Raw genomic sequence first — 15,290 nt, 5'->3', positions numbered from 1 at the left:
GGGGGTGGGTTTTTCGGTGCTGCGCTGGGCGCTCCGGTGCCCTGAGCGAGGCGGGGCGCGCACCCCCAGTCCCGCAGCTCTCCCGGGGCTCGGGGACTTTGCACTCCCGCTCCTGCCACGCCACAGCCCTACACGCTCTGCAAGCGGATGCAAAGGCAGGTTTAGATAAGTAAGGAAGAATATTTAAAGCTGATGGCGTCTCCCTCTAACTCATGACATCCGTCATTAAAAATCTGTAGTTGCGATGTTTCTGATTTTTTTTTTTTTTTGGTAAGGAAATCTGGAGCGTTGCTTAGTTTGGAGCTTTGTACGCGTTTTAGAAACGTCTTTACTGTTATATGTTTTTTACCTTCGGGTTTTATGTAGAAACGTAGTCTAGTACTCCTAATTATCTGAAATGAAGGCTCCATGTAGGTTGAAATGCGGTAACTTACGGGCTTCAGGTACGTCCAGTCCTCTAACGTACCAAGGGACTAACTCCGCAGGCGGCCACTTTATCATCTCTGGTAAAAACACTTAGTAGTTGTAAACACCGAATTGTACGCCTCTGGTTTGCTTTGCTTTGAGTTCTGTCCTGCTTTTAACGAGGTATTTTCAGCCATAAGATATATTCCCCTTAAGAGCCATTGTTCTAATAAGAAGATGCTGTTTGCAAACAAAGCAGCCGGTCTGCAGCAGCCTTCTGACGGTCAAATAAATGTCACTGTCCTCCTTCAATGGCTAAAAACAGCCTACAACTCTTCGGGGTGGTGGGGGACTGCTGTTCCTTTGACTGACAGGCAGCTCTGTGAGTGCAGCGGCACATTTGAGTTGGTTCTCCTCGGGGAACGCGCATCAGGCTGGCGGCTCGTTCCCCGCTCCTGCGGATGAGTTTTCTTTATTGCACACCGGTTCTCCTGGGCCGGGGCGCTCTGTCGGGGTGGTTTGTTTAGTCAGGCTGTTACACAGAGAGAGAAGATGGAAAACACCTGTAGGTTGTTGGGGTTTACAAGCCTTCATCTGAGGGAGGTTGCATCTGCATTAATGAAAATACTATTAATTAAAATTCATACTTAAGCTCTTAAATTCCCTTGGCTTTTCTTTTAAGTATGTGCTACGTGGACTCTCAAAATCCCATGGACGTATGAAGTGAGGCTGCTTAACTCCTCTTGCTTCTTTAGAAGAGCTCTAGGAGTTCAGTGTCCTGCAGCTGCTTTTGAATTTATACTGTTTAGGGTGTTTCGGGAAAGAGCCACTTTGCTGCGAGTAACAAAATCTCTAGCTGCCAGGAGTGTTACATGGGAACGTTCATTGTATTTTAATTTCCCGGAAGTTACCCCTGTCAAAAAATTCCACTTTTTTTTTTTTCTTCCTTTAACAAGACCGTGCTGGAAATCAGCTTGTAGCCTTACTGATTTTGCTACGACAGGTAGTTCTTTAGCTGAGACTTCCTAACCTATTTTCAGAAGAGTGAGTTAATTTTCAAGTATTTTGATTTCATTTGAATAACTTTGCTTATCTTTTAAAAGTTGTCCTTCTGCCCTGCAAAGCAGGACCCCACTGTATTGCTTACTGAATTCATCAGACTCTTAGGCACCTGATGTTTGAACGAAATGCTGCTAGAGTTTAATCTGGTCTTGGATCTAAAGCTTACAACAGCAATTAAGGGTCATTGTTCCTCCATTTTCCCTACGGACACAAGGAAGAAAGAGATGAAATGACACATCAGGACCACCCAGCAGAGTGATGGGAACTGCCAGGAGTGGAATGTGCTGGTGTCCACACCGGGCCCGTTGATCCTTGCTGTTTAATTAGACAGTACTCTCATCATTTTGTATGAGCTAAGTTTATCCCCCTCAAACCGTTATTTTATTTTGTGCTCATTTTGTGTGTAACTGCAGCCATTTTGCAAGGTTTATTCCCTCGGGCTTGGTTGCCCACGCCCTGGTGAAATGGTGTGTGCCACAGCTGAGAGATTGCCCAGCTCAGTTGTGTCGAGTGGGAAATGCTCAGCCTGCTTTCAGACCCGAGTGTTGTGCTTCCATGGGGAGACTGATTAAAAACCTGGCTTACAGTTGGTTTTGTTGTAGAGCTCCACATCATGATTTGCTACTGTGTGTTAGCTTCAGCAAGAGCTGCAAGGTCTGATAGTTGCAAGCTCCCAGAAGTAAACCTGAGCATCTGCTTTGTGCAGGTTCCCGTGGATACTGTTGTCCAGTGCCTTACATCTAGGAGGAAATCTAAGAAGATTATAATCTTGCATTTAAGACGTTCCAATTTACAGGGCCATAAAGTAATACCAATCCCCCAGACTGCTAGAGGTAAAGAAAGAATTTGGAGATTGTAGGGTATGTGTAGTCCATGGAAGAACAAAGGATTCCTTTCATGTGTCAGTGGAGGCATCGAGGAGTTCTCACTTCTGTGTTATAACCCAGATATTGATGTATGATTTCCCCCCCATGCCTGGCTTTATCTGGTTTTTATTTCTTAATCCACTTCTTAATTCTTCTTAAATTCTTAATTCTTTTAATTTCTTAATTGCCTGGATGCTGGAAATGTTTTGCAGGTTGTAGCCACTGCTGCAAGCACTAGCTCACCCACACCTACAGCAGCAGCACTGGGAGCTCCAGCGTAGAGAGGCTGCTGGGAGGTGGTTTTTGTTTGAACAGTTCAGCTGGTGTAGCATCATTCTGCACCGTGCACTGCCATGACAGCATCACAATACCAGAGTCACAGATCGTAGGGAAGTTGTTAAATCCCAATGTCAGTCATCGAAGCAGGGAATTCAAACATCACCTCCTTCAACCAGTCAACACTTTTGTGAAAACCTGAGGCTAAACTAGGGGAGAGAATTACACACTGCGGTTGGCTTTGCTATATTTCAGATTTGGTGGATGCTATTTACTGGACAGCACAGTTTTAAGTACTTCTAATGATTCAAGCTGGCTAGACTGTTGTCTAGATAGTAATATATATGCTTCAGATGTTTAATATCATCAAAAACTGTTAACTCTTGCCTTTGAAATATAGACAGCATGGTCTTCTGGAGACAGCTTCGGTCATGTTTTGTAGCAGACTGACTGCAAACATTTATGAAGCTGATTTCAATAAGAACAGTTGATGTGGAAGTGGTGCTAGGTAGGACTGGAGCCCTGCTGCTGTCAGTGCTGTACAGGTAGTCTGGACAACAGTGTCCTTGTCTAGTGAAGGACAAACACTCTGTGGTTCTAAACATCAGAAAGGTCTTTCTGCAGAATTTGTTATGGCTGTATTTAACCACATTGCTGGTGGAATAACATGAAACAGCAGCATTGTGGAACCTGCAGGAAAGTATTATGGACACAGGTTCGTGGCTTCTGCCACCACTTTTATATTGCTATTACACTTGCAGGTTAGAACTGCACTCTGAAGAATCTGCAAGCCCCACATAAAAGTTTTTTTCTATTCCAGTAGTGAAAGCAACGTTCTGTTGCCTCTTTGAGCATCCCTGTCTCAAGGTTCCAGATGAGCAAGGCAGGCAGCTGTGGAGCACTTGGGGCTCTCATGTTCTGTCTTAACAGCAGCTGCGAGTGGCTGCTGTCATTTGGAGGCTGTAAAGGTGATGCTGAGCTGTTGTTTCTTCTACCTGCTGTGCTGTCTAATCTGACCTTGTACTTAATCAAATAGATTTCCTGTATGTAACACAGCATAGATAGTCTTCTGAAGATGCAATTACTCTGATTATATGGGTGTTGCCTTTTCATGTGTTGTAGCAAAATAAAATTAAATCCCATGTTCATGTTCTGGTGTTAGCTTTAGCAAATACTGATGTTTTGCCATTCTGCAACTTACAGTAATCCACAGAGTCAAGATTCTGGAGTAATGCATAAATGATGCTTACATTCTTTTCTGTATAAAACCAGTAGTAAGATCATTATTTTGATCTATCTTTTATAATTTCCGGTGACTGATTCCGGCTCATTCAGAGTCTCTGTATGAGTTGTTTATAACTCTTCATGAATGGTGCAGACACTCTGTGAGAGCCTGGCTCTGCGCCTCTGCCTCTGGGAGCTCGTAGTACTGGCAGGAGAAGGGAGCCTGGAGGCAGCCAGAGCAGTGCTGATCTCCAGTGAGGCCTTGGCACTCGTCTCGTTAGCGACCTTCTTCTGTGGTCGCACGTGTCGACAACCAATGAGCTGGAAGTTGGAATTTGTTATTGAAATAACCTTGTGATTTGAACTTGGAGAAAGCACTTCTCATGTGCCTGGAGTTTTTTCCTGCTCGTAGTAGTGTGTGCTATGAAGAGTCACTTGCAGATGTAACTGTGTGTTTAACTAGACGTAGTGAGGTCTTGTCCTGGCTGCAACAAGTGAAGGCAAGCAAACAATTCTGCAGAGAGGTGTTGATTGAGGTATTTCTGTGATCACCATGTGCCGTTTTGCCTTGGTGTGTGTTGGTCCAGCAGGGTGAAGGTGTTGCAGCACAGATACATTTCTCCAGGTAAGATGTGCATCCTCCCCTCTCTGTGTGGGTGGACCCTTACAAAATGTAGCCATTTTGTAATCATCCAACTGAAAGCCACAGCTTTCTTTTGAGACTGTATAAAAATTGTCTCATCCTCTTAATCAATTTCCTATTTAGGGATGGTAGCTCTGGCCAAGAAAGAGGAGGTGAGAACAGTATTGTGAGGGTATACAGATAATTCTAGACTAGTGCTTATTAAGAGGTGGTTGGTGTCTTTAGTAAGACTAATGTTTGAAGCTGACATTGTCTTGTCCTTTCTGAAAGGGTTTTGCTTGTCACAACCTGTGAGGCAGCAGCTAACTGCACGAGTGGTAGGCAATGTCAGAAAGTGATGATACCAAGAGCCAGCATTCTCAAAAGTGTTCCATTAAATGGGTCATTATGAGAGTATCTATATTTAAACCTAGTAACTTCTAATAAGATTAGTTTCTTGCTCTGTGATTCTTGTCTGAATGTGTCAGGTACAAAGGACAGGAGAGCACTTGTGATTGGAGCTTTAGGCTGGTCAGATGGGTACAATGGACAGATCTACAGCCATCCTGTGGTGGAGCTATCAGTAGGTGTTGACCACAGCCCCCTGGTTGCAGTGTATTTAGCTCAAATGGAGTGTCTCAGATGTGGCCACACCTTTCCAGTGCGATGATCAGCAGTGAGGAGTCTGAATGGGCTGTGGCTCTGGCTCGGAGCCGTCTGTCCGCGGCACGCTGAGCCCTGTTGGGACTCGGGGCTGGGCATTAGGGCCAGGGCTGGGTACAGTGGGAGACAGCCTGGCAGCTGGTGCAGGCTCCAGCCCCTGTTCCATTCCTGCCCACCAGAGCTCAAAGCCATCCTTGTGAGGAAGTTGAAGAGAGGAAGTCCTCTATAAATAGCTCATAGATAGTACAGGTTCACTTGAGATAAGGCATTTTATCTCCTTTTCTCTGCAGCAGTGGTTACTGATTCTGAAAAAGGTGTAAGCCTCTGGTTGTGTCAGAAAGCTGGGCACTGCTGTTGCTATTGCATGATAACCAAGAGCAGTAGCCTTTTGTCCTGAGTTGAAAGTCTTGAGTGTCATCATGACCTGTTACATGGGTGGCTGTTCCTACAGTTCTCCCTTTTGGTCTTCTGATCATTGTCTATCGTGTTTTATTTCCCTGGATACTGCTTTCAGAAACCCCTGTCTTAAGACAGGAATTGCATTTGAAGCTTGCATTATGCTGGAATTAAAACAAGTCTAAGTAAAATCAAGATACTGTCTAGTAGCTTATAAAACTGGGGAATAATGCCAAAATTTGAAGCAAGTGATTAATTTCTGTTTTCAATTAGTTTGCTGCTATGATAAAAATGAACAAGTGTCAAAACAGAGCAGTTGCTTACCCTGCATTTCAGTAGCAACATGAGCTTCATTTGCAGCTTTGTATGCAACTAGTTCATTATATTAATTGTTATTACTGGGAGAAATTGTTTCATTAGTGTATTGCAGCTTGCTTCTTGTGAAGCAGTGGAGTCAGTATTTGTCAGAGGCACTGTGCAGGTGCTCTTGTATGGATAGAAACCTTCAGAGCATGCAGGATTTTGATTTTCATCTAAAAGCAGTAGTGTCTTAAGCAATTCTGATCTAGTATGACAAGGAAGAATTATATACAAGTATGTGAAAATAACATTTCAGGACATTAAACATTAAATAAAATTGAAATGAGGGGCCTGTCTTCCAAAGCAGTGTAGAAACCTAGTAGAGGACACTGGAAAAATCCTCCTGTAACATCAGCATGTACCTATAAGATCAGGCTTTGGATGGATTTGGATGATGCCAGATGAGCTCGCTGGGGCCCTGGTTTTGCAAGTGTTACCCTACAAGGGCAGCTGTGATCTGTGTGTTTTGAAAGCACAGCAGCAGCAGTGGAGAGAGGAACTTCTGAGGCTTTGCATCACTGTTTGAAAACAGGCACAGTGGCCTCATCTTGAAAAATGGAGCTTTTTGTTCTAGATGCCTGGCTCAAGCTCGGCCCAGGAAGTAATGAACAGAGACTTGCAGTTGGAAAGAGTTGGCAGTTTTCTGAAAGTTTACAGTGAAAGGGTTCCCAGATTAGTTTTCTTGACAGTTTGAGAAGACAGAACATGAACTGACTTTTCACTTATGGGTCAAGCTGGAGTTGAACGTTCTGCTGTGCCCCAGTGCAGACTCCATCTGCTTCAGTGCAGCTTAGTGCCTTTTCTCTTTGCTTACAGGTGTTTCCATCCAGCTAGTTTGCTTCAGCATGTTTTTGGTTTTTTTACAGTCCTCCTTTGGAGGTCTGAGCCTATAGAATTGTGATCCCTTCAGTGGCAATAGAAGTATTTTTCCAGCTGCTGTGTCACCCAGGCAGTTAAATTATAATGCTTTCCCTCAAAGCAGGTAGATACTGTATCTCTTTTAGCATTTCTGTTACTCGCTTTGGTGTAGAATCTTTCCTGGCCCAGCAGTTGATGCAGCTGGAACCCTTCCCTTGGGTCGAGGAGGTTGTTTTGCTTGTTGACAGGATAGCTAAGTATGACTTAAACTTAACTTCAAGTGTCATTCTTAACACCAGGCTCCCTTGGTGTTTAGCATCAGGGCTGTGCTGAGTTTTCACACCAGCTGATTGAGCTGGGAGAAGATGCTGAAACTGGTCCAGACATGCACCTGCTGTGGAGTGCCCTGGTCTTTTCTAGGAGTCCCCCTTGGGAGCTTGTCCTCCCCTCAGTGCTCTGCCTTAGTCACACCTTGTTAGCATCCCAAACTGGGAATAACGGGTGGTGGCTGCTCAGCCGCCAGCTCATTTTGGAAGTTAGAAGTCTAGCACTTAGGGTACCTTTCAAGTGGTATTGATGCTACCCATAATTATTCTTAGAGAGAGAGTACACTGGAATTACAGTAATTGCATGGTGTGGTTTGAGGTGAAGGAAGTTATATCCTTCCTGCTTATGGGGTGAATTGTGAGAAGTAACAGGTACAGTCCTGTAGAAAACTCTTCTTCTGAGAGATGATTTGGGGCCTACCTACCCAACAAGCTTCCTGTGCAGAGCAGGTCTGTGTTCATGTGCTTGTTAGCCACACAGACTGAAGCTGTGCTTGTGTAGCTCAGACTCGGGTTTAAGCTCTCCCATCAGTGTGTAATGGTTGTAGGTACTCCTGGGATCACTCTCTTAGGGGAACACCCAGCAATGTTAAAATGAAGTTGTCTTAACTCAGGAAAACTTGGGTTCCGGGTCTGTATCTTTCCTTTTAATAGTTTGTTGTCCCTAGGAGTCTGTCAGTGGTTATCTAGGCACAGAGCTGAGTCTCTGGGTGCTCCTTAATTTAAGCTCATTTCTTGCAACATTTTGTTTTGGCCATGAGTGTAATTATAGCCACATGAGAAATGGGTGCATTTAGATATAATATAATTATTTAGAATTTTTTTAGCTAAGGCAAGGAAGAAAAGATTTCTTCTTGATGCTCTCTTGAAATGGGGAGACAGGAGCTCCAGGACAGCTGGTGTGTTGGAATTCAGAGTCTGAAGTTCAAAGTCAGATCCTTGATATCATTGTTACACGGAGACATTGGTTAATGGAAATATAAAATGTATCTCATTTGCCAAATAGAAAAGACATCAGTTCTCAAAATAAAATTAAGTCTTCATCTTAATAAGCTCTTTACTTTTGATAAGTATGAAAATACTTCAAAAATAAGTATCAAAAATACTTCAGTGGTGGGGTATTGTAATTGTCCTGTGAAAACCAGGGGAAGTCCAATGTCTCACGAGTGCTTTGGGACCTGACAAACAGTCCTGCAGAAGAGAGACTGACCACCAGAAGTTTATCCTGTCTAATGTGAAGTTTCCCACAGCTGAGAACTGGTATTTTTAAATCTTCAAGCAATAATTATGTATGCTTTAATAGAATTTCTTGTGGAGTTTCTTGTAACACTTGGAAACTGCTAGTTAGCTGGGGGATTGGCTTATGACGATAAAAGCTTTCAATAAAGGGATTAAAATATTGGCAAATGGCCTTGAATGCCTGTTGAAACATGCCCGAGCAAAATCCTCAGTTGACTGAGTATTTGGTGTGTTTGTGGTTAAGAGTTCTGGTGTCTTGGAACATGCTGGTTCTGGGACTGTAAGAAGATGGGATCCCAGACTAGGTATAGCTTGGCTCAGCTCTTGCACAGTAGTGAGGTTTCAATTCTGGGTTTGCAGCTGTTTTTGGGTCCTATTTTCTACATCTCCCTGCATCCATACTTCATGAAATTTTCTTCATAACAGCTTGATGAGAACTGGGGGGTTTGAAATGTATGATATAGACTGAGTACTCTCCAAACCACGAATAATGGATTGTGGTAATGGGCTAACCCTGCATTAATGGGACTTAAAAGAGCTGATTTGTTTCAGGCACCATGTTGTATGAACTGGTTTCATGATCTTTTTGAGGACAAACTGGTATATAACAGAAGAGCTGGGCTCACAGCTGAGTGCTGCCAAGAGTCTGAGGTTCTGGTACAGCAGCTTCCCCCTGAGTTACATGGGCCTGTGCCAGCTTTGTTGCTTGTCAGAGGCACTGCAGAAGCAGCTTGGCTCACTAAGCTCACAGAAAATCACCACTCCTGAACCAGGGTAGCTTCTGCCGGGCGAGCCAGTCGAGTCATTTCAACAAAGGGTCAAGAGTGGACCACCAAGGTGCAGCAAAGGCTGGTGTGGATCCATCTGAGCAGTGCTGAATGGTGGCCTCCATGAATGACATCTCCCTTACGAGCTGTACCTGGGTTTCTGTTTAAGATTGCTGTTAAATTTTTATTTTCTCTACATTTTAAACATATTATGTCTATTTAATACAGTCCTTTGTGAAAGGGCACTAAACATAGGGAAGTTGTTACATTATCCCCTCTTTGGAACTGTGCTCTGTCTGCAGGCAAATTTATCAGGAAATACTATTTTTCAAGAGGGCTGCTGGGATTCATGTTACTCAAGTGCATGTGCATAAAACCACCATGTTAAGATGGATTCTAGTTCATTTTCTTTACCAAAAGTATCTGAGCTGCATTTATGAGTTTCCTAATGCTGTTACTTGTTGCTCATTTTTGCTCCCTAAGCACAGACATGCTTGGAGATTTAAACTTATGAAGGGGCATGGCTGTGTACAGTAGTGGAGGACTGGACCTGGGAGCATCTTCACAAGATGGCACTGCTCATCCAGAGAGCAGGCTGCACAGCTTCCAGAGGGAGAGTGGCCAGTGATGTCTGTTACCTTTTCTGGGAGACTACTGTTTGTCCTTCCTCCAGCCTCTAATGTTGGGCTGCCATTGGACATTGTGGAGACCTTCAGGTTTTGGATCTGTGTTCTAGAGTCTGCTTAGATACTTATTTATAACATGGGAAAGAAGAAATGTTTCCTTCTGTAATCAGCATACTTGGGCTCTTAACGTTAGCTGTTGTGCTGGGATGAGCTGGAGGTGGCAAGATGGTTGTGCTGGTCAGAGCTTTTGTGAGCACTGGTGGTTGGCTCTACAACAGAGCTGCGAGTGTGGAAACAGTGGACTTTGCTTGATGGCTCAGGCCTCAATTTGGACATAATGAGAAGGGTGCAGAATGACGTGAAGGGAAATTTAAATGCAGATTATTTCATTTGGAGCAGATGATCTACTGGAAACATGATCGAAACTTATAATAATTTATAGTCAAATATTATGTAATGTAGGTAACTGCATCTCTCTTCTTTTGTTTTCAGGTGGCTATGGTAGAAGTTCAGCTAGACTCAGAACATGACTACCCCCAAGGTCTCTTGATAGCCTTCAGTGCCTGCACTACTGTCCTTGTTGCAGTTCACCTTTTTGCCCTCATGATAAGTACCTGCATTCTGCCAAACATAGAGGCTGTTAGCAATGTGCATAACCTCAACTCGGTGAAGGAGTCTCCTCATGAGCGTATGCACCGGCACATCGAGCTCGCGTGGGCCTTTTCTACTGTCATTGGCACTTTGCTCTTTCTTGCAGAGGTGGTATTACTGTGTTGGGTGAAGTTTCTTCCTTTAAAGAAGAAAACTGATAATTCTCTCCAGAGCAACAGTTCTGCCATCACATCAGGACAGGCAGCAGCCATTGCATCAACATCTATTATGGTTCCCTTTGGATTGGTTTTCATTGTGTTTGCAGTCCACTTCTACAGGTCGCTGGTGAGCCATAAAACAGACAGGCAATTCCAAGAACTGAATGAACTTGCGGAATTCGCACGGCTCCAGGATCAGCTGGATCACAGAGGTGATAACATCTCCTCGGCTGTTACTCATTTTGCATAAACCTGTACTTAAAATAAACCCACTATTCTGCTTCTGCCTTGTTATGTTGGCTCCCGTGTGGATGAACTGGTCAAACTGTTGATTGCCATTCAGAGAGATGATAAATGTTGTTCTAGCCCTTTGGAGAGGGAAAAAAAATTGTTCCTTTGATAAAATGTTGGCTCTCTGAAGGAGTGAATGGTGGATACATTGGCACTGTGTCCCTCCTCTTGTGAGTGCTGTGTAGATTGCTCCTTGTCCGTGCTGAATTGTGGCTGTATAAACATGGCAAATAACATTGTACATTTGGGTATTTGTTAGGGATGGATAGAGAAGCTTCCCCTCCCCCCCCACTTTATTTGATGTTGGCATTTACTAGAAAAATACTGTTTGTCTAATCTATACTGCATGGCATGATACAAATTACTTGGGATATGCAGCAATTAGCACTTGGTTTCCGTGCTAGCGCTGCTCTCTAGAAGGCCTGACAGATGGTAGCAGCGAAAGCTTTCCCACCACTTTCCTCAGGATGGTTTGCTGCCAAGTAATTATTACTTCACGGATTTCTCGTGGCAGTTACACATTTTATAACTTGCTAAACACCCATGACTAGTCTTACTGCGATGTGGTATGGCCACATGAGTAGGAATGAGATCCTACTCCACTCTTCCTTGGAAGAAAATAAAAGCAATAACTTTGGAAGCTCTCGTGAGCAGGCACATACTCTCTGGAGGGATAGAGTTGCCTGTTTCCCATTTAGGAATCTTTTTTAAAAAGAAGGAACTAGATGGAAATTATCACTGGATAATTGTTTTTGCTTGAAAATCAGAACTACTGTTTTTTTTCTAAGCCAAAGTAGAAATTGTTTTATACTTTTATATTAAAAATGTATTTTTAATAAATCCTCAGATACAAAGAGCAAAAGGTGCTTTCTCTGCATTGGATTCCCAAGTAATTAGCTATGCCTTGGTCTTCCTTGTTTAGAAAAACTCTTCTTGCTGAAGTGTTGTATTTAGTAACTTGTTACACGTTTTTGCCTTCTGAAGGATCTGGAGGACAACTCTTCTCTATGTATATTTATTTATGAATGTAGGTTATTTGTAATTAATATTGCTGCTTTCAGAGACACGTTTGTGACAGCGAAGCTACTGTGCCATTTTTTAATTTCCTCTTTAAGCAAAAACTGCCATTTGGTCCCTGAGATAAGAGGTTTGTCTGAGAACAATTGCAGCAGTTGTCCTGGGCTGCTTCGGTAATTCTAGCGATGTCTAGAAGCAGAATTTACTGGAATGCAGTTCCTCTGTGGAGCAGCTCTGGGCTTTAGTGGGTACAAGCTGAGTTTTTCTGAACACAAACTGAGACAGGTTTCAGGTCTAATGGAACAAAGCTTGACGTGCCTGTGTAGCTAACACTGTGCCTAGAGGCCTGGGGTGTTGAATGAGATGGGAGTGAAGGTGCCAGTACAGGGGAGCTGCACCTGCCGTGGGCTCTCCCGGCCTCTGTCTCGGCTTATCCCGACGTCTTTCAAACGGGGATGTGGCTCCAGTTGGGGTGGCAGAGGGTGTTTACTGCCCAAGCTGCCTCGTGAAGCAGGCGGGACTCATTTCTCATGTCAGCACCACCACAGTGGGAAGTGTTGACAAGGTTACCCGTGGTGTGTTCATATTCTGAAAAATAACTATAAAAAAAACCTGCTGGGCTTTTTTTTTTTTTCCCCAGCAATATCCTTGGCTGACAAGCAGAAAACAGCTTTCCCTTTGTTTTCACAAGTCCTTCCGGCGTACAGAGGCCAAGATGGATTTTCTCTAGGTCTGCCCTTACGTTGTGCTTCAAATCTGTTACTGATGTAAATCTGCTGATGGTGAGAATTGTGACTACGGTGTCCCACTGGTGTTCATTTGCAGAGCACTGGAAGGATCATCTTAGTAAAGGCATTAATGAAGCAGCATTCCAAAACACAAAGTCTTTGTAGCAGGCACAGAATATATTTTCCCATCCTTTACTGGTACACTAGTCCTCTCTTGGGGGAAAAAAGACTTAAAATCCTCAGTAAAAGAAGAAAACCTTCTGACTCAATAGTCACACAGAGCAAATAGTTGAAAGCATGCTGTCAGGTTTACAAGTTACACTTCTGTCCATAAATTGTGCATTTAAAAGTTACAATGTTATTTTTGAATGAAGTCCAGAAAATGTTTTCCCTGTTTATTTTGCAAAACCACTTGCTGTCCCAGATAAGTAGCTGAATTTCTCTTTATCTTGTGAATCTTTGACAAAATAACAGAAGTGTGAGGGCTTTGGTTTTGTTTAAGAAATACAGAATTAGAAGCTAGTGGGATGACCTTATTTTTAACTTTCTCCAGCCAGTAGGTTCTGAGCTAGTGGCGCTGTTATTACAGCTGCTTTTCTGACTATTTTCTGCACTTTAAGCCATGATATTGAGTATGTTTCTCGTTGCCCACCTGTGGAAATGGTCATGAAAGTTGCACCTCGGGCACAGCCTCCTAACTGTGTGCCAGAGGGAGTCACCAGATGCAAACACGTGGATCTAAACATTAAGAGTGCACTTAGAAATTTTTTTTAATCCCTTATTTATACTAATGGTGTTATGCATTTACCTCAAGCATTTTAAACGTTGGTTACTGTATATCACTTATTTAGATATAAAATACTTCAATGAAATAAAATATACTCAATTGTTGCTGATTATTTGTTATGTAGAGGCCAAAATACACTTATTTTATCTATATCCCTTTTTTCTTCAGCTATATCATGCTAGTCCCAACTGTGTTGCTGAGGATCTCTTGAATATGTTCAGTTACTCATTTCAGGGATAATACAAAGATAAAATTTCCTGTTCATGCTGACAGGTGTGAAGAACATAAACTAGTTGATGTGTGTTTCTTCCTGTCAGTGTTGCTTAAATCTCAGGACTAAACATGTTGTGTGATTCTCTCTGAGTGCTTAAATAGAAAAGTGTTTTCTCTTTCAGCCTAGAAAACAGGAAAAGTCAAGGGACCAAATGAACTGTAAGCAAAGGGTGATGCTCAGCAGCACAGTGTTAACTGAGTGCACTAACCCCCACTGGCCCATGGTTTGTTTCTGCACCAGTGCTGGTGAGGGCTGGCTCTGGTGTGTGAGCTGGCCAGGGAGCAGAGCCAGGGTGAGATCCGGTGCTCTGCATTCCTGGGGCTCACCTTACAGAAAATGCACAGAGAGAGCAAGTATTAATAGAAATATTAATTGAAACATGATTTGTTATCACTTCAAAAGCCATCTTGGGTCAAAGATGTGTATTGGGTTAAGCTTAGGGGGGTGGAAGGGTACAATTATTTGACTGTACTTTTCTAGGGTTTTGATTTTATAGCATATGATAGAAACCCTGCTGCTTCTCTGAGGCAGCATGAGACCTTGAAACCAACAGGAGTGTGATTTCTTTACAGAAGGAATCGGTTGGAGGAGCTGGGCAGAGTCACTGCCTGTCCCAGTGTTGTGCTGCTTGTGGCTTTCTCTTTTTTTTCTTTTATCTTAATTTTTTTTTTCTTTCCATAATAATGGGGAATGGGAGGAGGCCCTTGAGCAGAGCCACCTGCAGCATGAAACACACATGAGCAGCCTCGAGGGAAGAGTGAGGCAAACCATAACAACATACCCCAGCGTGGATTTCAGACTGGAATGAATAAGGAGCCCAAGAGCATGTTCTTATCTCACAGCTTTTTTTTTTCCTTCAGCATCCGGTTATTAATTTTGGCTGTCATCAAACATCGCCTGGGCCTCTGCTAAAACACCATCTGGATCAGCTAATTCAATCTAAATAAAAAGAATACAAATGAGTTATGCAGTGTAATTGGAGAAGCTTAAGTTTTTATAGATCTTGATTACTCGGGCATTAACAGAGAAATCTCCCCTGTATCAGGACTTCAGTTTCTACTGCAGCCTTTCAATTACTGTTTTAGAAATATGGTTACACTTTCCTAATTTTATTAGAGTATTGAACACCACTTCATCTCCTTGAAATAGCTCTGCATGGAGTGGGAGTGGGCTGATTCCCCTTTAACAAAACGCATTCTTGGACAAAACTGACTTTGATTTGTAGCCCGTTGGGTCTCACTGGTAGTTTTGAAAAGGTAACTGCAGGCACGCGCCTCAGTGGGTGAGTAATTACAACAGCAAATATCCCAAGTCCACCATGTTGTGTCCTTCCCCACCTGCAGTTCTGCTCAAATTCTGGCTTGATGCAACCCTGTCATCAACATACTGGATTCCTTCAAAGCATGTGACAATCACTCTTTAGTTTTCAGCCATCTTCTGTCCTGTGCATCCCCACTGTTTGGTCCTTTTGCTGGCTAAAGAAGATACACAGTGATGCTTCTCCCATGCAGAAGCTCAGATCCTTACCGTTAGCTTCTCACCAGGCACAAGCTGACTGTTTAGTGGCAGTTCCTAATGCCTGCTTGTCATCTACTTTCTCTAACGAGTGCTCACAACAGCAATTTGACAAAAGGTTTATGAAAATCCGAAGTCAATTTTTCCCCTTTTATCTGTCACTTCTTTCCTATTCTGAG

At 43.1% G+C, this 15,290-nt stretch overlaps 2 protein-coding genes across 2 annotated transcripts in view; one reads left to right on the top strand and one right to left on the bottom strand.

The window, feature by feature from the left end:
* The first annotated feature begins 10,185 nt into the window (after positions 1-10,185).
* ORAI1 (ORAI calcium release-activated calcium modulator 1) lies at positions 10,186-10,787 on the top strand. Its single transcript, XM_008940582.1, has one exon. It carries the CDS (start codon positions 10,189-10,191, stop codon positions 10,747-10,749), a length of 561 nt encoding a protein of 186 aa, XP_008938830.1. The 5' UTR covers positions 10,186-10,188; the 3' UTR covers positions 10,750-10,787.
* A 3,679-nt stretch (positions 10,788-14,466) lies between these two features.
* The window catches only part of MORN3 (MORN repeat containing 3), a 7,029-nt gene continuing 6,205 nt past the window's right edge, over positions 14,467-15,290 (bottom strand). The window contains exon 5 of the mRNA XM_008940580.1: positions 14,467-14,535. Within this exon, the coding sequence (XP_008938828.1) occupies positions 14,467-14,535 (69 nt within the window). The remainder of the gene's footprint in view (positions 14,536-15,290) is intronic.

The sequence above is a fragment of the Merops nubicus genome, unplaced genomic scaffold (assembly GCF_000691845.1).
Source record: "Merops nubicus isolate BGI_N331 unplaced genomic scaffold, ASM69184v1 scaffold28165, whole genome shotgun sequence".
NCBI classification, from domain to species: Eukaryota; Metazoa; Chordata; class Aves; order Coraciiformes; family Meropidae; genus Merops; species Merops nubicus.
Note: the sequence above shows the minus strand (reverse complement) of the source record. Positions and strands in the feature narration are given on the sequence as shown.

Coding starts and splice junctions, on each gene's coding strand:
- ORAI1 (XM_008940582.1), top strand. CDS start 10,189: ATGGTAGAAGTTCAGCTAGACTCAGAACATGACTACCCCCAAGGTCTC.